At 42.3% G+C, this 24,690-nt stretch overlaps 1 protein-coding gene across 4 annotated transcripts; it reads right to left on the reverse strand.

Moving 5' to 3' along the window:
* Positions 1 to 1,544: 1,544 nt before the first annotated feature.
* Positions 1,545 to 23,689, reverse strand: msrb3 (methionine sulfoxide reductase B3). Of its 4 annotated transcripts, none has more exons than XM_072673107.1 (7): positions 23,600 to 23,689; positions 17,950 to 18,147; positions 13,934 to 14,042; positions 10,689 to 10,766; positions 9,496 to 9,524; positions 2,555 to 2,652; positions 1,545 to 2,454 (listed from the first exon to the last, which is right to left on the reverse strand). In XM_072673107.1, exons 2-7 carry the CDS (start codon positions 18,023 to 18,025, stop codon positions 2,284 to 2,286), a joined length of 561 nt encoding a protein of 186 aa, XP_072529208.1. In that variant the 5' UTR covers positions 18,026 to 18,147; positions 23,600 to 23,689; the 3' UTR covers positions 1,545 to 2,283. The 4 variants fall into 4 exon arrangements, with proteins under 4 accessions (XP_072529208.1, XP_072529206.1, XP_072529210.1 ...); XM_072673105.1 differs by lacking the exon at positions 17,950 to 18,147 and adding an exon at positions 20,370 to 20,537 and having other exon boundaries at positions 23,600 to 23,684; XM_072673109.1 differs by lacking the exon at positions 23,600 to 23,689 and adding an exon at positions 20,370 to 20,456.
* Between the last annotated feature and the right edge of the window lie 1,001 nt (positions 23,690 to 24,690).

The following is a 24,690-nucleotide window of genomic DNA, read 5'->3' on the forward strand; positions in this document are numbered from 1 at the left end:
ATATCAGCTCTATTAAAGGAGCGTCTCTGTGCTCTACTGAGCATTAACATGAGCTTCATGGAGGAAAAATATGAGGAGTCGTTGTCTAGGAGTTTTGTGTGTGATCAATAAGCTTTATTGGAATGTAAATGTGGGGCTTAGTTTGGACGTTTCACTGCAGGTCTTTTGAGTCTCTGCCACGGACATCTTCATACTAGACTACAGACGTCTGCTGTGTAGGTGCGATGGATCACTTACAAACTGTTTTTTTTTTTTGTTTAGTTTTTTTAAGGGCCTTATTCTGCTCTATCACAAGAAGGCGGGGTTAGGAATGAAGTGAATGACAGTCTTGGCTGGAAAAGACTGTAGTAGCTGTAATAGCTAGAGTTGTGGAACATGAGCTGCACTTTTACTGTTGGATCATTCTACTTACTGGACAAACTGGGAATTCAGTACCGGGGAAAATCTGCTCAGCTCCTGCATTATAAGCTCAATGAAGTCGGTCTGAGACACTGAGGCTTGGTCTGGGAGAAAGGGGGTGGGTCTACCAAATGAGTAGGCGAGTCTGAGGCGAGTCTGGTCTCTACTGAGCTGACTCTGGTTGCAAATTTGACAACATGGCGGACAGTTTTGACTTCTTTTCTAAGGAGTGGAAGAGACTGGAACCATGGCGTCCATGTTTCCTACAACCCTACAGGCCAACGAGTCTGACTGCAGGTGTAAAGACACACACTTTGGATTTGAAGGCTTTCATATTTAAATGTATCCTAGTATATGACTGTTGTTTTCTTGATAATTGGACCAATAGAAATGCTCCAAAATTACTTGGATTGGATTTCCTTTTTTACACTTCTTTCTCAAAGTTAGGAACACCTATAGGTTTTGAGGTTTGTGTGCGACAAGGACAATATGCAAAAGGTGACAACCACCTTCATTTTTATGTATCAGTTCAGGTCAATACAACGCTAGCATTGGAGCTAGTACTGTAATGTCCAGTTCAATGGGCACATGGCCACTTTCTTCCAAACTGTAATCAAAAATTCTTCATAGGTCCTGACAGCGCAACTGTATCTCTGCTGTCCAATCGAAAAAATCTCCATTTTTGTCTGTTTTTTAGTTTTCTTTATGTTTTGAACCCTGTAGCTGCTTCTGTACACTGTGTAGATCATTCTGGAAGAATGGACCAATAGAAATGCTCCAACTCACTTGAAATGAGTTAAGCACATTTTCACCATTTTGGAGAAACATGTTTTTCACAGGACATCGGCGATATGCTAAAAAAAAAAAAGTAACCGCCATTTTTCCACCTTCATTTTTAAGGTTAAAAACCCTGCTCGTCTTTTATTTACCTCTCTTGTTTTATGGATCAGGTCAGGTCAATACAAAGCTAGTATTGTAGCTAAGGATACACAGCCACTTTCTCCGATTGTGAGAGTAGTTATTCGATGGCAGATCAGAAAGAAGGGCTCATGCGGATTCCCAAGGGCTGTGCGGATGTGTTTTTACATGTGTGAGATAAATTCATAACACAAAGTCTGCCCAATTGTACTCAATAATTCTTTAATAACACTTGTCAACACCGTCACTAAATCAACCCCCCTCCCCCCAGCCACAAAAAAAAAAAAAAACTCCAAGAGAAAAAGAGGCACCGCCAGCAGGGAGACTAAAAGCACCCTTAAAAGTCAGGCTACATTTGTGTTCAGACTAAACATTTGTCATCTGTTCCATTTTATTTGAAAGAATGCTTTGTTCTCCGCTTGGTGCTTATTTTACCGCTTACAGGAGCACTTTGCATAGCATTTTCCTGAAACCCATGACCTCCCGGTATCAAATATCACTTCAAAAACAACACATCGCTCTGAGAAAGTACACATATATAATTCATTTCCAAGCAATAGCATCCTGCTATATGTTTGAGGAGAAAATCTCACAGTCCATAGTCTTCCACTATCAAAACTCACTCTCGAGTGGATGGTGAAAGCAGTAGTGCAGATTTCCGGGAGAGCAGTTTCAGTTTACAGACATCTCTAACATTTAGGCATAGGGGCGTTCTGACGGGCAGTTAAGTCGAGGAGGCAAATAAGCCAAGGCCATTGAAATGATGCCGTTAATGTACTGCTACTAAATAGCTTTCTGGTTCGTGGAGGACCAGGCGATTCAGGTCTTGTCTTATTGCTAGGCTCACCTGTAACAGGTCAGGCTTAATCTGGAGCTGGTAGTCCAGGAGTGAATTTAAAGGGTTGTACCGACCCCCAAGGGGGTCTGAGGGGGTTCGATACCTGCTCGGTTTTACAGAAGATGCTCTTAAAGCTCGTTCTTACTAGAGGATGCCGATTGGCCTGCGGCTCCATTTGGCTCGCTCTCTTCAACAGCAGCGTCTTTGGGCTGGAAGCCGAGGGAGGCGGAGTTTATGCAGTAGCGCTTCCCAGTCGGCCGGGGCCCGTCGTCAAAGAGATGTCCCAGGTGAGCACCACACTGAAAATGTGCATCAGAACAGCCAAAATACGTAATTTTAGCACGCTGGCATTGTTTCAAATGACTCGTCTGAAATTTGCTATAATTATAATTACCCTACCTGACTGCAGGTAGTCTCCACTCTGTGCATACCATAGGAGAAATCATCTGTCACTGTTATCGATTCCTCCTTGATCAGATCAAAAAACGATGGCCATCCTTGGAAAATTGAATAAATACATAAATATGAGAGAGAGAGAGAGAGAGAGAGAGAACATGGTTAAGCTGTGAACTGTAAACTGATTCACATTAGAAATTCATGTATGCCTGTGTACGCCGTGTGTGTATTCATCCTTGTTTGCTGGAAGCTGGAAGCTCTAACGGGACGGAATCCCCCTACTACCTCCCGGCTTCTTCGCCTTTCTGTCTCAGCCCTAGCTCTGTCTACGGGACAAGTTCCTTTTTATCCAACGCTGCCAAGCCACTGCTAAGAGTTTATTTTTGTAGCTCATTCCAGACTAGACGTTTGGCGTGCCCCCCCTCCAACTTCCCTTTCATTGCTTAGGGAGATCCCTGCCTGCCTCGTAATTAAAGGGCAGAATACAGCAGTGGCCTTTATTAAACATAAAGCACATTTCAGCGTGCTCAGAATGTAAAGCAGCAGGGTATGTTTGCCAGGATGTGTTTTTGAGAAGGGCCGCAGCGCATAAGAAGCACAGTGCCCCCTATAGCTCTTTACCTTTAGCCCCTATTTACTGCAAGTGTTGAAAGGAAGAGTGGTCTGGCAGAGATACTGTACTGACTCCGATTTCTCTACAGTGGTGGTGATAGGCACAGAGGATCCCAATGTCCATCATATATCATATATTTCATTTACTAACATTAATGAACAGTCAACTTACACTGTATGTCCAAATGTTTGTGGACACCCCTTCAAATTAATGCATTTAGCTACTTTAAGTCGCCCCCGTTTTTGGCACACAGACAAACACAGCTTCTCTACTCCCTGTACAGAAGTACTGCCAATAGAATAGGACTCTCTGGAGCAGATAAACATGAACTTATTGGCACCATGCCTGTGGGCTAGAAGGTATAAGGCCCCCTGCATCCAATACGTTTGGGATGAGTTGGGGGGTTGGGCATGAGGTGGGGTTGTGATCATCCAACATCCTGGCCTCACTAACACTCTTGTTGCTAAATGCAATCAAATTCTCACAGCAATGCTCCAAAATGTATTGGAAAGACTTTACTGGACTGTAGAGACAGTAGAGTTACTCCAACAAAAGCTGGATAAACTCTTTTTTTTAATTCAGAAGAAATGATGAATGAGCTTTTACCAATACTTTTGTTCATTTTTATACTATCTCCAGAATAGCAGATTCGCAGGAGAAGGGAAAAACCTTAAAAACTTTCAATGGAAGTCAATGTACTATTTTGAAGAAGTACAATTTTGGAGCATTTCTATTGTTCCATATATCATGGAATTTATGAAAGGCAGGTAAAGTATTGTCAGAGTCACATTATGTCAAAAAGTGAAAAACTAAGAGACCAAAAATTAGGATACACATTTTTGGATCCATTGATATTATTACCACCATTACATTTCATTATTCTTACCATCTCTACTATGATTGCATTAATTGTTTTATATTATGAATATAGCAGCACACTTGAACAGTAGAACAATTTATAAACAGTTCTGATCAGAGGAGGACGGGTCCCTTAAACAGACTATGGCTCGCTGATGGGCCAAAAGTTTTATTACAAACTTCTATTACCAAAGAATAGCTCCACCAGTTTGTACAGAAGTCCCTGTAGTTACTACATAATACACTATAGTGTGTAATAAGTCTTGGAGTGTTACAGGGTTAAACCGAACACTATGAAACATAGTCGAAGGTTGATATACCGAATACGTTTTTCTTTTTAATTAAAAAAAAAAAATTAATAAAAATTATAAATTAATTTCACCACTTTTTTCACCATTGCATGAATAAAATATCTGCAAACGGCCATTCTTGGGTCATTCTCTGACACTTTCAAATGCTTCCACACAGCCAACACGTTTGCTGCATTTACAAAGAGAACTTCAAAACGTCATTGTTCGGTATAAATTACTGGGTCGTAATTGTTGACAGTATATCCCTATTCTAATATCTCTTTTACAAATTGTTTCTTTATGGAACCAAAAATGCTGCCGCTATGGCATCGTTTAGTTAAGTCAATTAAGTGTAGCATCTTCATTTTTAAGAATGTACGAGGTTAATAACAGTAAAAATCAGAAGCGACCCACATGCTGCATGTACCTCTCCACCATGAGCTGATTTTAAACATAAACTCATTTAACTCAATTAACAAAAGGCATGAGTCAGCATATTGAGGGTCATTCAAAGTAAAATGAATGACTGTTTGCATCTTAACCACCCCAATTTGATCTGAAAATTCTGCCTGCACTTCCTCCACAATATACACACTTAAATATCACTGCTTTAACACCAAAACGTGAACTCCTACAGAACACGCTGCGCTATTAAAGATTTGACTGATTTCTGTGCTGGCAGTTGAGGTGTATGCAAAGCTAAGGCAGTCAACGTAAAGTTAGAGACCGGGGTCAGCATAATCCGTGAGCTCGCAGGCCGTCTCTGCCCCGCCGCGGCTTTCATGTGGAAGATTTCTGCTCTGTACAGCAGGAGAGGGAATGGAAAGAGAGCGGCCGTGCCGGCTCACGGGTGGTCCTGTTCATGGCTCCCTGGGCAGCTGGAGAATCTGGAGGAGAGGAAGTTGTGGAGCTCTGGCTCTCATGCCGCTTGGAGTAGGCACACTTGCTTTAGGAGGCTTTCACGTTAATACACAGTAAGCACTGCTCGCTCTGGGGACTTCGCTTCAGATCTAGGTGTCGAGAGCGATGTATGAGTTACGACTGTTATGAATCCTCATGCAGGACAGTTTGAATCAATTTGGGTCTGAATTAGTCATTCGCCAGAGCGCTGATGATTCAGAGGGTATGAAGTAAAACGTTGGCAGGCAAAGGGAAATCTAGAATTTTTTTTATATTTAACTCTGCAAGCCTTCACTGTCTTTTTCTAGTCTGGCCGTTTTTATCCCTGGAGCTAACTTGATTCAAAACATGAGTGAAATCAAAAGAAGTTATTTATAAAACTAAAAAATGGTGGGGGGAGGACGGGGGGGACAGGAGCAGGAGCAGTGGGCCGAGCTGAAAATAAACCAACCCCCAAGGTTTCCACCGCCTTAGCATTATCCTGCCGTTCACCCCGAGTTCAATAACCAACAGCATGTTCCTTCTTAATTGCTAAGCGGTACCATACACTGGTAATTCTAGAGGCTTTTTCCTTTCAGCCAGCTAGACATGAGGCCCTGACGGTCGAGACCATATGCAGAACATCGACAGGGGCTTAGACGAAGCCTGGGTAGTGAGGCCGCTCGTCCCACCCACTTACGGGTTTAACCGACCGGCGACACGGGCACGCTCCGCGTCTGCGAGGACCGACCTTAGCTCAGGTAGGGTTATTCGTGTGATGGGAGATAGATTTAAGCTCGGTAGGAGGCGGATCACTGGCGAGATGCTATCTGTGGTGAAAAGCAGAAGTCAATTCTTCACCCCCTTCCAGGCCCAGCACACTCCAGCCTCCCCCGACCATCAACCCCCTTCTTTTCCCTCCTCCCTAGCTAGGGAGGCAGTGCTTGGCCACAACTACAAAGAAACGAAATTCCACTCAGACACAGGAAGCTCTCAGGGGAATATAGGAATCCTATGAGTCAGAGCAGGAGAATCCCGGCGGATCGTTACTGCGCTGATCTAATGGAGCTTTTTATCGGCAGGGCGAGCTGCCCAGTGAATGGAGCAGTGTAGCAGCGCTCTAACAAAACAGGAAATTGAGTCTATATGAGGCCGGGGCTGCTGCACGGGCCGCATGCGATGCAGGAGGTTTTGGCTCTCGTCTCCGCAGCGAAGACAGAAACGGCTCGGCGCGAGCTGAAATCCTATTTTTTCAGTACGGGGGCCCACATGGTTCCCATTACAGGTTGTTTTCTGTGGAGAATTCATGCATGCATATAGATTGAACGGAGAGCGAATAAAAATAGTGCGCACAACACCACAAGAGTAAATGTTTTGGGCTGTAGAGCTATGAGGCATTAACAACCTGTCCTCGCATCTTTATGCCGGTCAAAGCGTTTGAGGGTTTTGAGGGTCTTTCGGATATGAAACAAAGCACTTGTAGGACGACTTTAGAACATTTAGATCATTAAATATGCATGAAAAAATACCCTAAAACCTTTTACACACTAACAAACTATATACTTGTATAAAATTGGTGCAGATGTTGGCTTGAAATAATGGGAAATCAGCTACACTATTAAAAAAGTGCCTCACAAGAATAGAAAAGAACACATTTATACAGACTAACACCAGACAAACCATGTTTGTAATAGTAATATGTGAGGTGCGTCGATCCAAATTTATTTATATGTACTATGTAAAAATATCATAATATCAAATATCATCCATCAGCCTAAACTATCAGGCAAAGGCTTGACGCTCTGTCCATGTGTTCTCCAGTCTCTCTCTTTTTATTTATTTATTTATTTTATTTGTTAAAGTTTTCACCTTTTTTCAGTACTGCAAATTTTACTCCTTTCAATTCTGTACTGCCAATTAACTCACCCGTTTGTAACTCCCCCTAGCAATGCTCCCAACACCTGCTCTTTTCGGAAATGCCAGGTAGCCAAAATGCTCGGAGGAAAGCGGCAGGTCCCCAGCTCCGCCGCACCAGCTAACAGACGCCTGTGCCGGCTAACATTGCTTACCCACCTGTATAGAGCATGCACAATCGTGCTCTTTCTGGCTCCAGCCGCTGATGGCAAAGCCTGCAGGTCAGTAGCTCACGTGTGGGGAGCGAATAGGGGGGGAAGCTGATGACATCACTTACCCAAACTGGGTTTTTTGGGGTTTCTGTCCAAGTATGAAGAATGTATTATAAATATCCTTGACAATCTTATCAATAAAGTAAATTTTGATCCAAAAATGATGGTATTATTAGCAGCTTAGTTGTTTAAGAGAGGGAAAAAGATGGTATTGGATGGATTGGTTTCAGATAATCAAGACTGTAGTATCGGACATGAAAAAGTGGTATCAAGGGCAAAGACCCTTGAAAGATTTTTCACACCAACAAATATTTTACGGAACCAAAAACTGGTTCTTTATCACTGAAAGAATTTTTAAGAGTGTATACTGGCCCTTTGCATCCTGACCTCCAGCACACGGCAGTGGCTTTTTTTCAGGGCTTCATTAGGTGAAAGTCCACGGGAGAAAAGGCATAAATAAACTAGACACATTAATTTTTTCCCAATAAGATACAAGCATGCTCAGAGTTATGCGCTAATTGCAAATAAAGAGGGAACCGCAATGTTCCATGCGCACAAATTAAGAGTTGGGGAATTCCAAAGGATTACAAATGACAGCAGTCCAGTGTTTACAGCCAATACATTAATCTCAGAGGGGCAGATAGTATTCATTAAAATAACTGTCTGGGTATTTTGTAAGCTTCTTAAGTCAGCGTGTTACTACATGTAGGTGGTGTATCTCAGATTAATAAGCATGTGAGCTTTTGTAGCCCGCACTTAGCGCCTATTAGACAGTTGACTGAGTACATATTCGTCCTTGCAATCAACCATAAAGAGGGTGAAGAGGTCAACCTCTCCCTACAGAGGAGTACGAGGAAGACGGTGTGAGTGAGAGACAGAGGCAAAAGCAACAAGTGTTTTTATACTTTAGCACACAGATAATTCCACATGTACATCTCCATCCAGAGTCAGCAAAGGTAAAGTTTTATCAGACCAAATGAGTAGCCCTTAATATTAATCATAAAAGTACTAAATATAGACTTGCCGTATTTGAGCGAGATTCGCTTTATCAGAGGAGGTCCGGGATTGTAACTTGTAAGTGATCTGAGTGGTCCAGTCATACAGGATAACTGATCCGTGCAATTTTCCCAAATTCCCCAAATTATAGACCGGCCTGAAACATTATACCCTGGACGTTCATGGATGTTCCACAATGAAACACACATAATTTTTTTAGATACACAGTTTTTCTTGTATCTGGACAGTATGTGAGCTCACCAAATCACTAGATGCTGTCCAACAAGTCAGAAATCACATTGTCTAGCAAGAGGTACATTAAAGACATTACATTTTCATTATCAATCTGATAAAGCCATCATCAAAAGCTTTTACAGCAAATTCAGCAAATACAAGCCCTATTTAAACTGCATTCGTTTTACCTGAATAGAGCTATAATTTGAGTGAACACAGACAAAACTGGTGATTGTATGATTGTAATTAGGCCTGCCATGATGAATACGTAAATCAACCTATTGTACAATATATGGCCATGATCTTAATCATTTTTGCTGACATTGATGATGTCTATTGTGTCAATCTGAGCTACAGGCAGTTCTGTAAATATCCGGACAGTGACAAATTTAGTAATGTGTTCATATTGCATTAACAGTTTAGGAATTACAGCCATTGTCCCTCCATTTTCACAGGCTAAAAACATAAAAGTATCTTTTGGGTCAATAATTACAGGTGCTGTTGATCATCTACTTTCTCTGTGGTCGTTGCTGAGCTCACCAATGATATTCCTTCTTTTTAAGAATGTGCCAAATTATTGATTTGGCCGGTTTCTGCAGGCTGAAGATTCTGCAGTTTCTCTAGATGGGTTTGTTTTGGCCAGCATATTAAAAGTTTCAAATAAACCAAAGGCTCAGACCAGGAAGAAAAAGGTAATTCGCTCTGAAATTACTACTTAGAAGATTGCATGATGCAAAAACTATGCATGTTGCAGATTCGTCCTGGATTAAAATCACTGATCTCTGTCAGAAACCACTGAAATTACTCCCCTTCCCCAGCTAAAACTAGTTCAGCTTGAAGAAGGCTTTGGATGATTTCACATTTCTAGTGATGCCTTCTGCTGTGCACCAGAGTTTTACTGCGCACCGTAATCATACAGTAAAATGTGAGGGATTTTTAGAAACATACCTGAGCCAGAGTCAAATTTCTTATCTGACCTGCAATAAAAAAGTCAAAAAGTTATTACATTAAAAAATTAAATAAATGCAGTCCAGATCTGAGCTGTCTAGCAATACGTGTACAGTGTGTCTCAATCATTGCGCCTAATGGGGGAACGTTTTTCCTCTTGTCAAGTCACAGTCCAACACCAAGCTCAATCTTCCATTACAAAGCTAGCTCTTTCCTGAGTGTTTCATTTTCTCTCATTCCTCTAACCCCTCCAAAAAAAAAAAAAAAAAAAAAAAAAAAACAGAATCTGAACATGGGAAATATCTAGTGAGCAATAAGCAGGCAATTTGTGTTCTCTGGGAGCAGAGTTTGGAGGAGGGAAGGTACGAAGGCTTTGCCTGTCTCCTTTGAGAACATCGTTTGTGAGATATGGGCTAACGCCAGCCATAAATTCAGCAGCCTTTGATGCTCTCCAGCGAGCTGTGGGAAAAAGGCGACCTGGTAATGGCTCCCGGGCTGGTTTCGGACACCCTGTCAGGTAGAGTTAACCTCAGGCTGCTCGCGGACAACCCGGCCCGCAGCTGGGCCACGTGTGGAGCAGCCAAAAACCACCAATTACACCGCACCAGAGACACACAGTGGCTTCAGCGGGAGCGTGAGCGTGAGCTGGGCTACTGCGCTCTCCAGGCACATCCACTGCTTACAAAAGCAGTGCAAAAGCACTGCTCTACTACAGGAACTGCTTTACTACAGGAACTGCTTGCCAACAATAGAACTGTTCAGTAAGCTCTACTTTAACTACTACTGGGTCCTTGGTGGTGTTAATGCCCTTTATACATACCAAAAATGTTTTCATTACTGCAGATATGTACAGTTATGAATTATTAGAACTTGGTGTTATTGTTGACCATGCAGCTTCATTTCCCCCTTTTTCCATTTTTGGGAATCAAAACAAATAAAACTTTAACCTGTCTATGCAGAACATATATAGAAAAATACAGACAAAGCAAAAGCACTGAATTACACTATTTGTAATGTAATGTACACAGAATATATATATATATATATATATATATATATATATATATATATTCCAGACACAGCAGCTCAAATTAAGATTATGTAAGCAAGCTGGTGGTCTGAGGCAAAGAGCAGACTCACCAAACAGAATGACTAATACAGTGACTAAACTAGAATTATTTAACAAGACTCACGTGAACAGAGGGGCACCACACACAACGCATGTGTACGTTCCTTCTTCTTTGTGGTCTGTGTACTCTCCTCTGAATGCACTACAAATGTAAAGACACATGTTTCATTATTACAGATACAGCTTTATTGCATCTCCTGAAAAAGGCTACGCAAAAGTTTAACCCCTTAAAAAGCCTATGGCCTGTCAGTGGGCCAAAAGTGTTGCTATACACTTGTATTACCAAAGAAAAGCCCCTGTAGATACTGAATAATAGCCTACAGGGAAGTTTACAGGGAACTGAAGGGTGGTGTCAGGCACTACAGGATGCCTGTGGATTCGAGTGTTTTATGGCTTTTATAAAATATATATACACTGCATGCATATATGCATATATTCATTAAAATTATATAGTATTTTAAATTAAAGAAATAATTTATTACTAATGAAGTCAATTTTTTCATCAAATGTAGTTTGTTTATAGGTTAGAACAATACAGACATATAGGCTAGAATAGGCTTTAACACTACAGACAATATTTATAAACATAAAACATATAAACATAATTCATAATAAAGAATTCAGTCAATCAATGTGTGCTCAAATATGTTAATACAAAGTGTTTCTAGTGGCTTCAACCATGGCTCATCCCACCATATTTTAGAACTGGACCTATTTTAGAAGTCTCTCTTAGCTTAGTTAACAAACTGCATTTTTGTTGTTTGCACTGTGGTCGTTCTCACTCATGAATCAAGAATGAAGAATCAGAATCAAGCCACTTCATCAACGGTTTCATTCCGACCGCTACGGTTAAGAGGCTCATCCGTCTACTCGAACAGGGCTATTCCTGATCTGGCTGCGGTGAGGGCGACACACAGTGGGACAGCGTATCTAAAAGGGGAGCAGCTCAGTTGGTAACAGGCTGGGCTGCAGCCACAGGCCACACTGCTGGCGAGCAAGCTGCAAGCCTCCTCACCCACACGCAGGCTCGGTGCCTGAGGCATTTTTCACATTCCTCCTGCCAATGGGCCGACAAATACTTTCCCCACGTGTGCTTCCCAGTGAGAGGGGGGAGAAGAGCCACAGAGGTCCCCCTTCTTCTCTACAAACGCACCCTGTCGCCCGCTGGCACCGTCCTGCCACTCGCCTGCGCCCTCATCTACTCAGCTCAGCCAGGCCAAACAGGGCCAGCAACAAGTTCGAGCCAGTCGTGATGGAATCGTCCAGACAGGCGCGACAGGAAGTTCATATGACACATCTTTGAAGCATTTCTCATCCATAAATCACTACTGCGGATGTTTTGAATATTTGCACAGCTCTCCGAATCAAAGTAATGAAGAAAAAAAACGCAAAAAATATATATTTGGTTTTAATATTTGAGGTTGTTTGATTGAAGGGGGAAAAAAAAAAAAAAAAAAAAAATCCAATCATGGTTGTGATGTCAGAACTGAAACTAGTCCACCAATTTCCGTAACAAGGTTCATTTAAAACTATTAAGTAACACACAAGCTGGTGGCTGAGGTGGGGCAGAAGGGTATTTCCAGAAACAGAAATATTGACTCAAAGAAATTCTATTGGCTTTCCAGTACAAAGAAACTTGCATTAATAAAAAGCTTGGATTACTATCATTTGCTTAACATGTGGCGCTAAACTTTCAGGACAGAACACCGTCCTGTAAAAAATAAAGACTTAAAACGGTCCTCCAGACATGGTCACGTTTTATTTTTAATGATCTTTTCTATTACTAAGTTCTCTAATCGTACACACTCAACTGATTAAAGCAAGGACAGGAGGTGATCACCACCCCACCTCATCTCCAACTTATCCCAGAAGTATTGTGTTGACCTGACCACCAACCATCATTCCAGAGAACACAGTTCTTCCACTGCTCCACAGCTCAATGCTGGGGAGCTTTATACGCCTCTAGCCTGGAAGCCTGGAGCCCGGAAGCAGGAAATACACAAATATACAACGTCTTGCACAATGCTGCTTTAATCATATTAGCAGCATATGGTTACTGTCAGATGAAAACTTGTATCTTCATTTTTGCATTTTAAAGAATTTTACCATCACAATGAATGGACCAATAGAAATGCCCCAAAATGACTATATCTACAAATAATATTAACATTAACTTAACTTTTAAGTTTTGTTCCCTTCTTCTGAAAAGGTTTTGCAGGGTAGTGGTAATAATGCATTCATATAATGCATATATATATTAGGAATTAGGAAATAAAAACTATTGAGTGCATTCAGACAGTTTACAAAAAGCACTGTGTGTTTGATTCCCATTTAGTATTAGGTTTTATCTTCCTGTTATTTCTGACAATTGATTTTAGTTACATTTCATAGTGTTCATATTATTTGTTAAATAAATATGTTAATATTTATATTATATTAAGTTTTTTCATAGCCACCAAACATTGACTTGGCATTGGTTAATAATATGCAAGTCATTAACATGTCAATATGTGAACCAGAGTTCTAAGAGGAGAGCAGTGACCTGATCACCACCACACTTAATAAATACGCCCTTCATTCTGAGCCAGACGTTACGCTGCGCAACCTCTGAATAACCCCTGATTTTATTATCTGCTCCATCGGCCAAAACAAAACAAAACCACTTCATAACAGGAATAATAATCGGCTGTGGTAATCGACCGTAAATATGGCCCACAGAGACTAAGCTGAAAACCCCTTTAAGTAACACTATATGTCCAAATGTTTGTGGATACCCCTTCTAAGAAACGCATTCAGCTACTATAAGTTGCAACCACTGCTGACACAGATGTGCAAAACACACACACACACACACACACACACACTTTCCTAGTCCCTGTAGAGAAGTACTGAGAATAGAAAAGGACTCTCTGGAGCAGATAAACATAAACCTATTAGCACCATGTCCAATGCCAGGCGCGGGCTAGAGGGGTATAAAGCCCCCCAGCATTGAGCTGTGGAGCAGTGGAAGAACTGTGTTCTCTGGAATGATGGTTGGTGGTCAGGTCAACACAATACTTCTGGGATAAGTTGGAGATGAGGTGGGGTGGTGATCACCTCCTGTCCTTACTAATGCTTTTGTTGCTGAATGCAATCAAATCCTTACTAGATTTTGCTGTAATCCAAAATCTAGTAAACGTTCCCTGGGGTTGGGGGACATGAACAAGCAGATGTCCCAATACTTTTGTCCATATAGTGTATTGGTCTACCTAAAAAAAACAAAAACAAAAAAAACCCAGCAGCGTTTGATCCACAGTGTGAACGTCTCACCTTTCTGTGCCTTTCTCCTGAGTGACGTGATACTGCATAGGAGTCAGGCGCTTCCTCAGCTCCTCCTGAGGGAAGTTCTTGGGCCAAGTCTTCTTGGAGCGGCATGTCCCTAGAGCGGTTAGAAAGGTGCAGAATGCAAGTCAGTGTCGCCATGAGTCTTTGCGACTGCTACAACTGGCACTGCAAAGGAACGGGCAAACCAAACCAAGCCGTCATAAGCAATTTTTACGACAACCACTGTTCCAAGCAGGAGTCAATGCTTACTGTTCCACTAGTGTGTGGGGCACATGTATATATACACAAATACACACACACACACTCGTACATTTACAGACACGCATAAGCATGCACTCGGATGCGCCTGAAGATGGGAAAGCACATGTAATCAGGCGTACATGCTGCTCAACAGCGACCTAGGTCGTTTTCACCACTAACAGTAACTGACAGATGTCTTCTGAGAGCTCTGGGTCATATTTCTTGACTCTTGCCTGGAAAAGTCATACAATAACAACAGTATCACTGCACTTCACTTCACTTTCTATTAAAAATAGAGGTGCTTTAAATGGTTCTGTGAGCGATGCCATCTCAAGAACCATCAAAACCATGACTTTAACAGAACCTTCACTGGATGTAAAGTCTCTTCTACCAATGTGAAGGGCCTTCACACTCAGAAACATCTCTACTACAACCCAAAAACTGGTTCCTCTACAGCACCGCTCAAAGAACCATTTGAAGCAGCTCTATTTTTAAGAGTGTTTATGACAGCGGGTCAGTGCAAAATGATGTGCTACAGCCAAAGTATATCGCCACACACTGTGCGTTATTTACAGTGAAATTACGACTTCATGTAAACGCTCATGTTACTCAGGGAAGGGAAGGTCTACCACTACAGGCACTAGTGAGAGCGCAGACTGTCTAAGGTTGCAGCAATGCTGACCTCTAGAGGTCAACTGAGAGTTGAGTTATTAGCCTCACACGGGGGCGGACGTTTTTTTGGGTAATGGCAGGACATACCTGAACCTGAACATTCCAATCCCCCAACAATAAGGACATTTCTGCACACCCTTTCCCATCCAAGAAGAAACAACACTGTGTATCTCTGAGCAGCAATTTACAACACCAAAAAAAACACGATCCAGCGATAATACAACTATAAATCTGGAATATTCATTTTAACTCCTAATAACCTTGATAATAAACTCTGTAGCAGGGTTTTCACAATGGGTCCCCTCTGCACCGCTGGGACCACTGCAGATAACGAAGAAATACAACTTCCCTCCATTATTCCTGCTTTCAGCTAATATTAATTAAGGCGCCCTCACCAGATCAGAACATTTTAACGACGCGAGTGGGGCCTGTGGTGGCTGCGTTAGTTAGTGCTGCTGCGCTGCACAGGGCTGTGCACTGGGGCTCCTGTCACTTGGGCTATGTGGAGAACTTCTCCCCACAAGATTGAAACCATGTGAGCGGAGGAAATAATGGGGTCTTTAAAAGGTCCCATTGGTGAATGGGCTGCATTGATGGGCCCCTCTCTGTCCAGTGAGTACAAAGTTACTTCTGACACAAATTCAGAGAAGGGTGCAGAGAACAGGGGTGTGTGTGTTTTGGGGGGGGGGGTCCCCTCTTTACCGGACTCCCCCATATTCTGCCTCTCTGTTAGGGAACTTCTGGATCATATTAGAGGCAGAGTGGGAGAGTAGTAGAGAGTAGGAAGGGCAGAGTGGGAGAGTAGTAGAGAGTAGGAAGGGGAGAGAGAGAGAGAGAGAGAGAGAGAGTGAGAGAGAGAGTGAGAGAGAGAGAGAGAGAGAGAGAGAGCTTTATTTATTTGTCTAGAAGAGCTTCTGAAGAGGTATCTAAAGAAATCTGGGAACTTGCCCTGTGCTGTCTGCTGCACGTTGTTTGGTTTTCAAGTACCAAGAGGTCAACTTCTAAATGAGCACATTTTTCCCAACATTCTGCCTCACTAGGACTCTATCTGTGTTGTCCCATATTGCTATCCGTATCACAATTTGGTGTAATAACAAAGCGTTCAGAGACGCGGGAGATGAGCAAAATGCAGGCCTAATCTTGTCTGTGTTCTAAACCCCAGAATAAGCTTCAGTGGACTGCAGCACAGTAGTCTACTATACGACCACCTACTCTACACATGTAAAATACATCCATTTAGATACAAAGTGACTAGTGAAGAAGTAAAGAACAAAATAAAACAACACTCGAAGCTCAGCTGTGCATGCAAGCTTAGAAAAGAAGTTAAAGAATATGTTAGGTGTTAATCCATGAGCAACTGAAGAATCTAGAGAAAGGGGACAAAGAAAAAAACGTGACATTTCACAGCAAGGGGTTGTCAAATGCAGAAGAAAAACCCTTTAGAAAAACAACACTTTGTGTTCTTGTATTCACTATCAAGTTCACTGCAATATACACAGCTGGGTTCCACTAAGCTGGATAAGGTGTGTCCTGATTAGGAATCCACCAGTCCAGCTTCATCTCCTCTCCCAATACGGATTCTGACATATGACTGCTTGGCCCTACAATTCTAACAATTCTGCCAAAATACTCAATTTATACATGTATAGGGCCCCAGTCAGTCATAGACCCTTGGAAATGTCCCTAAACCCCAGTCACAACATGTTTATGCACCCTGCATGACTGAAGTTTTTTTAGATTAGATCTTTCTAGGTTTAAAAATCACACGATTACAACTCAGATACTTTATAGTATATATAAAGTATGTATATGTGTGTGTGTGTATATATATATATATATATATATATATATATATATATATATATATATATATATATAGATATATATATATATACACACACACACACATACTATTAAATACTGGGACACCTACCATTATACCTACAGAGGATTAATCCACGCGCATTAATATGGTCTGACACTTCATGGCTGAGTTCCAGTTTTCAATAACACCACTCACAGACGATGGTGGAACATCTAAGAAGGAAGAAATAATTGTTGCAGCGGTGACTCCTATTACAGAACCACACTGAAACTCAGTGAGCTCTTTAGAACCACCCATTCTTTCACTAAGGTGTGTAAAGGCAGACTGCGTGGCAGTGATCTTATACACCTGTGGCAATAGAACTGTCCCAATACTTTTGTCCATACAGTGTGTGTATATATATGCATTACTGTACATACTACATACACCCGTCCACTGTAATCTAAATAATCTGAAGCACAAGTGCCTTAACAGAGCACTCATATCAGATCAGTACTTAATGTCAGACAATATCCTGAGGTCAAATGTCAGATTCTGCACTGGGAGAGGAGATCCACGAGCATGACAACGAAAGCACCAATTCATTAGATAACAGTATATCTGATCAGTGCAACACTATCAGTGACCATGGCAGTGACCATCAGGAACCTCAGGAACCCAAGGCCCCTACACTCTTAAAAACACTCTTAAAAATAATGGTTTTACACAGGGATTCTTTGAATTATGCCAAATAACAACCATTCTGTAAAAGATCTGCATGTGTGAAGAACCTTTTCAACGTTTAAAGACGTGGATGTTAGGATGATTTACCAATTTAAAGATTTTTCACATTACATCTCTTCTAAATAATGGCTCTTCATGGAACCAAAAATGGTTCTTCCATGGCATCGCTCAAAGACCCCTTTGTAGGACCTTTATTTTTAAGAGTGCTTGTGTTGGGAGCTGTAGAACCGCTGTAGTAATAGATCTAAACTAAGATAGGATTTGAAAAGCAATGTGTTTTATAGAAGCCAGATTAGGTTTGTGTTTTGTCTGAGACTCACAGAGCACACACCCAGAACAGCTTGTGTAAGTCCTGTAGCCAGGCTGGCACTACATACTCCACAAGGTGGGGTTTTCCTGCAAGTGACTACAGTACCAACCCAACACGAACCCCTTGCCAAACACTCAGGCGTGCGCACAAAGAGGGAAGCATGTGTTAGAGCTCGCAGAGGCAGAGCACGCTGCACACACACTGCACACACACACATAGCATCTAGTGGACCTGAGGGAAGCCCGCAGGCTTTCAGTTTAACAGGTTGGCTTTTGGTCACCAGATGCAGCAGATTAAACCCGGACATGGCTGCTTCTGCTGCTGCTGCTGCTGCTGCTACCACTGACGATGATGATGATGCTGCTGCTGCTGCTGCTGCTGCTGCTGGTGGAAGGAGAGTAAGCGACAGAGGGCCGTCCGCCGCTCAGGCTAGAAAACAAAAACACAGGCGGGGCACAGGAAGGACAGAAAACACAACACTGGTCAACACGGGATGTCAGTCACAGACACGTAAGCATACGGTAGAGAAGTCAACCGCAGGACGGCCGACATCTCATCTCTCATGCAAGGAAAAGCCCTTTAAATGACAGGATAAAGGAAGAGAGGACGGTGGGTAGAGGCCATGGTGTTAACATCAAGCACCTATTCCAGAATTCAGAATTCCTTGCAGGCAAAGAGGTTGGATTGAACTGAATTTCAGGCAGAGAATCGAGACACTAAGGGAGGGGTAAAGAAAGGGACAGGGGTTAATCATGAAGTTAGACACTTTCAATTTAAACAAGATAGAGATTAATTGCACATGAAGCTCCGATACCTTGTCGACACATTTTTCCACAAATAAACATCACACATATTTCCATTTACAACATAATCATGTTTTCTTTTCCCATCCAAACCAGTGAAGATCCTTATGAACAAGAAAGACCAGGAATAAGCTCTATTTCAGTCGAATCGTGGCTGTGAATTGCACAGAATAAAGCTAGCAAAATGAAAGTGGTTATAAATAGATCAACAGAGGAGTAAAACTTGGATGAAAAGGACGTGCCTGAGAGTACAGCAGTGTAGAAGTATGAAATCCACTGCCTTAATCAAAGCACCAGTGGCCACTCTGGCTGTAGCACATGAAAACCCCTTAATCAGCTCAAGACAATAGGGAGCAAACTAGCCTAAAAGCAAAGGCGAGACTACTTCACAGTTTAGAGGCTATTAACTAGGGTCTGACTGATAATCAATATACACCGATCAGCCACAACATTAAAACCATGTGTCTAATGTTGTGAAGGTCCCCATCCTGCTGCCAAAACATCTCAGACCCCTTGAGGTATGAACTCTGGCAAAAGTCCAGTATGTTGTGAGATGGTGCCTCCATGGATTGCATCAGTGAGCCCTGGGTGCCAATGACCCTGTTGCTGGTTCAGTGGATGTCCTTTTTTGGACACTTTTGGTAGGTACTGATACTGCATACTGGAAACACCCCACAGGAGCTGCCTACCTGATGTTTTGGAGATGTTTTGACCCAGTCGTCTAGCCATTGCAGTTAACAATAACAATGAACACAGATCATCACTGTTATTCACTGTTAAGCTCTGACTCTTTGATGGTTTTAATGTTATGGCTGATCGGTATATGTATGTGAAAGACTAAGCACCCCTATTGAAATGACATTTGACTATTTAATGCACAATCACTTATTATTGTTTACTTGCTGAATTTAACATATTGGGGGAAAAGAACTGACATAAAATGTGGTATGTACAAACATTATGGCACATCAATTGTAGTTCATTTATTTCCCAAATATGTTAAATTCAGCAAATAAATACCAAAAAAAAGAAAAATGCCACATTCAGGCTTACTTCCTGCAGAGGATTTAACCGTTTTGCTGAGAAATTCAACAAAACAAACTGACCTGGCTGCTTTATCAAAGGGTCTTAGCTATGTAAGGATCTACAGATACAACAGTATCTGCAAAGATCCCACAGGCAATACACTGTTATAGCAGAAAACATTAATTTCTGAAAATTTTAATGATGAATGTTTATGTGCTATGTTGGTACTAAGTTGGCAGTCAGCAGCTGCTCGTTTTTATTATTGCAATACAGGCTAATTAATTGGAAAAATTCAAAATAAGCAAAAATATGTAAAATGCATCCAAACCTGACCTTCAGCATCAGAATAATGTGTTTTAATACACATAAAAAATATAGCATTAATGTTAATATACCAAAACTGACAAAGCCGCAAAGTCTGATATGTTATTTACATCATTTAAGACTTTTTAATTCAAAACTGATTATTCACAACAAGGAAATGACAGTCATATCTGACAAGTCACGATACACAACTGACAAACAGTAAAGTACTGACTTTTTCATTCTGACCATATCAAATTATATCAGCTAATATTTTTAGTTATTAGAAGTTCCTTAAAGGTCTAAATGGAGAAACACCTAAATGCGATGGTTCATTAACAGACCAGCTGATGGGTCTGGGGGGGGGACACAACACTACCGTCTACACTTTTTGTCCACTAAACTAAAATGTAGGTGACACGGAAATCTCATTAGCTACCATGGGGAGAAAAAAAAAAAAAAAAAAAAAAACTCCCCTCTCAGGTGGTCATGGAAGCTGAGGGTTTTAGGTTACAGTACCTAGTGAAGCCGGTGATGTGACATTTAGGAGCCGTCCCACACTCATAGTGGTCCTTCTGTGCTGGCGCATCGCCAAGGACACAACCGGGGCCATGGGGGCCAGGCACTGCAGAAGACGGCAAGCCATCCTGGCTTATAACGAACTTGAGCGGAGATAGTGGGGTGGTGCTATGAGGGAGAGAGTTGGAGGAAGTGGGCGAGAGGGTCACTCATGCATGCATGACAAGACTGCAACTGAGGTAACAGAACCCAGCGTGAGACTTAAAAGGCTAGAGTTTATGTAAGAGGTCCATCTAGTGGCCATGACCCGCACTATCTACCACACAAAACTTGTTAAGAGTGTCTGCTAGTTCAGCATTAGCATTTAACAGATAGCCATGTAATTCAAATAGACCTTTTTAATAAGAATAGTGCATAAATACACCAATCAGCCATAACATTAGCACCGTTTAGTAATATTGAGTAGGTCTGCCTTGTGCTGCTACTAAAGCTCTGACCTGTCGCAGCATGGACTCCACAAGACCACTGGAGGCATCCTGTGGTATCTGGCACCAACACATTAGCAGCAGATCCTGTAAGTAAGTCCTGTAAAGTGTGAGGTGGGGCCTCCATGGATCACATCAGTGAGCTTTAGGTGCTCACTGCGACCCTGTCGCTGGTTCACCAGTTGTCCTTCCTTGGATCCTTGTGGTACGTACTGACCACTGCATACCAGGAACACTCCACAAGACCTGTCTGATGTTTTGGAGATGCTCTGACCCAGTGGTCACAATTTGGCCCTTATCAGAGTGGCTCAGATTCTTATTCCTGCCTATTTTACCTGCTTCAGATTCACCTTGAATGTTGATAATGTTATGGCTGATCGGGGTAAATTTTATATAGGTATAGAACTAGCTGTAGGCTCTGTGACTATATTAAGGTCTTAACATAGTCACAAAACCACTATTTTTTTGTTATATGATTATAACAAAGCATCCAACACACCAGCCCGCAGACACCAGTGATGGCCAGCACCGCAACAAAGCAATGTGGGGGGGGCATCTACCCATGGAGAGAGCAAGGCCAATTGTCCTATCTCTGGCCCTCGGCTGTCGATGGCTGTCGATGGCATGACACGGGATTCGAACCAGCGACCCTCTGGAACCATCATGATGACAGCTCCTTAGTCCGCTGGACCACCCAACCATTAAACTGTTTAACCAGTGTATCGTTACAGTCACAGAAAAACCCTGTATCTCCAAAATTGCAGCTTGACAGGAGAACAACAACTTTCAACCTCAAATTAGATCAAATGTGAAAAAGGTCAAAAATTGAGATAAAAGTTTTTTGCGTGAGAGCAATGTTATGCTATTGTAGCTAAACTTAATACATTTTGACTACTACTAGAAATCAATTTTAGAGGAGTTCTGAATAGCTGGCAACATGAAGACATGACAGCCGTCTGCCGGATGATCCGTCATTAAATATTCAAGATTTATTGATATAAGCGAGGCCACGTTTTAAAAATACACAACCATGAACCACCAGCACGGACTATAAATAGTAGGGTATGCTGAGCTCTCTTACAGCCTGTGCCTGTAATTGTTCCTAACTCAAGGTCCACGCCACTTGCATTCCACAGCAAACTGCTGTGGGACCTTCTGCCATGCTTTTGAAAGGATTTCCTCCAAGGAAATCATAATGCCACCATTCACACCCAGTTTAGAGACTAAAGTACAAATTAAGTCGTCATTCTAAGGCTTTTCTAAGGATTTTGACTTGAATTAAGCCTAGACATGGCCTAGACCTTTGTCTGAATGGAGAAAACTTTTCAAAATGCTCTGTAGTCCAGGACTAGACTTTAAATCCCTGTATGGGCAGCTGGCCCTAAGCGTCTCCTGACACACCTCATAATCTAGCTTTGTTAATCAAGCTCTTCTAAGCTACTCAGGCCTTACATTTCACCCACTTCTACCATTTCTCAACCCATGCTGAGTCACTGCGTATTAAAAATGCTAGACCATGGCTTGTTTTTTAAAAACGCCCTTCAATGAGACAGACTTCCTTTAGACAGCATCAAGGCAGGCGTCATGTCAGATGTTTCGTCCTCGGTATGAACGCGCCAAAGCATTCAGCGAGACAAAAAAGGACAGGACTTTCAGAGAAGATCAGAAGATATGGTAATATGGCAATCCATGGCTCCAGTCTGCTCCTCCCGGATACCCACAGCCTTATATGACCTTATATGGCTGTGATGGCTGGATGAGGGCTCAGGGCTCTGTAAACGTACAGCAGACGTTTCCACTGATCCTAATGGATTTGCATGCAATCTTCCAGTGCTGTGGAGCACAACGGCCCCTCCTGTTGAATGGCACTCAGTCCTTCGGTGACTGTCCCTCTGTCCCTCTGTGTTGTTAAAGGAGATAGCTAGCCAGGTTAACTGCACAAGCCCCATATCCATTACAGAGCTGGTTTGAGATGTTCAACGGTGGTAAATAACAGCATTACAGGTTAAAACATTACATTACAGCATTTAGGAACAAAACTAGGAGGGTCTTTTAGGAGGGTATTATTTTGGGTCTATGGTTGGCATAAAGTCAAGCTGTTATGTAATGCTACTCATTGGACCAGAGGGTAAGTCATGTATTAATAACAAGCACTAACAGCCTTTGCTTAGTAATGGTCAAGTAAATCATAGCTAGGCTTCTACAAAAGGCTTTTCCACTATTTAGGTCCATAATTAGTTATAGAGTTATAGTGAAATCTATACACTGCCCCAGTCGCTGCGTGGTCGGTCAGCCGGACAGCCAGAGCCCTTCACAGGCAGGCAGAAGTTTGATGATAACGAGCCGGCTGTCCCAAACGACTGACAGCAGACTAGGGACAGCCAGCTCCAGAAATACAATAACCGTACAACTGTCAGCGAAAAATATCACATTAGTGCCGTTGTCTCATAAGGGACTACTACTGTTAAACCCAAACAAAGCGCCGTGAAACAAACAGCGCAACCAACTCCGGAACTACGTTGGCAAATCCAGGTCCGGATAGTAGAAATCCAGTCCGGTTTTTCGCTCCGACTGCATTGACGCGTCTGCTCGGCTGCGGCAGCGCGATCCAGGCCGTCGGCGCGAAAACCTGGAGCGGATTTCAACTTTCCGGACCTGGATTTGCCACTTCTACTCCGCGCTGAACTAGAAGCAGAGGCTATAAGGAAACCTGTTCACTCTTATGATAAATGTAGGCCAACGTACCAGTAAAAAGAAGCAGAGCCAAAGTCAGTGAAAAGGTGGCGAGAGGACGGGCCGGTCGGAGGCGGACGAGCTGCATTTGTTGACAGCAGCGAAAGCGGTCAGTCAGCGCCGAGCTGCTCACGGAATGTGCAGTGCATTGTGGGAAATGCCTGCCCCACAGTGCCACAAGCTCCAAATATGAGCAATAACGTGTGTTTACCTCCACATTGGGCCTAAACAGCACTGCTCAGCTCAGCATTAAATATTAAATATTCTAAAAAATTATAATAAATAATAATAATAAATATGAACGTTCATGAAAATTAATTAACCTACATCTTAAATGTCATAAACTGAGCCAGAGCCGGTTAGCATGTGAGCATGTGGACTTCTACACCTTCCTCTTGGGGATGTTTCTAGCTATTTTTTAAAAGATTGTAATCACATAACAAAACAAGGCATATGCCAACATGCACATATATAATCTTATAATATTAATTTTTATGCAACAAGTATTCCTAACCCGGTTTAAACTAGCGCTAAGTTTTCCCAGCCACAGACACTGCCATACTAAACCCTTCAGAAAATGGGCCTATACGTCTTACTCTCGGTCATTAATGTATGTGGTGGGAAACTACAGCCAGAAGTTGCTTCATTAAGGAATTATAATGAAATGATCTTGTTACAGCGACTTTGACAAGGACCAGATTGTGATGGAGCACCTTTGGTAGGTACTGATCCAGTGGTCTTAAGGTGCTGAACCAGCGACATGGTAAAGATGCACGTATTTGTCACTGTACTATTTACAGCGAAATGTGTCCTCCGCATTTTACCCATCTGTGGGAAGGAACATACACACACACACAATAGTGAACTAGAGGAAGGGCCTCGTCAAGGGCCCAACGATGGCAGCTTGCCGAGCTCGGGTATCGAACCCACAACCCGGTCATCAACAGCCCAAAGCTATCCATGGAGATCCATGGAGGCCCCACCTTACAATTTACAAGACTTGCTGTATCACCTGCTCATGTCTTGGTTCCAGATACCACAGGACCCCTTCTGAGGTCTTGTGGAGTGTATGTCTGTTTAGGCAGCACAAGAGAGGTATGCAA

This window comes from Salminus brasiliensis, chromosome 2 (assembly GCF_030463535.1).
Source record: "Salminus brasiliensis chromosome 2, fSalBra1.hap2, whole genome shotgun sequence".
Classification (NCBI taxonomy): domain Eukaryota; kingdom Metazoa; phylum Chordata; class Actinopteri; order Characiformes; family Bryconidae; genus Salminus; species Salminus brasiliensis.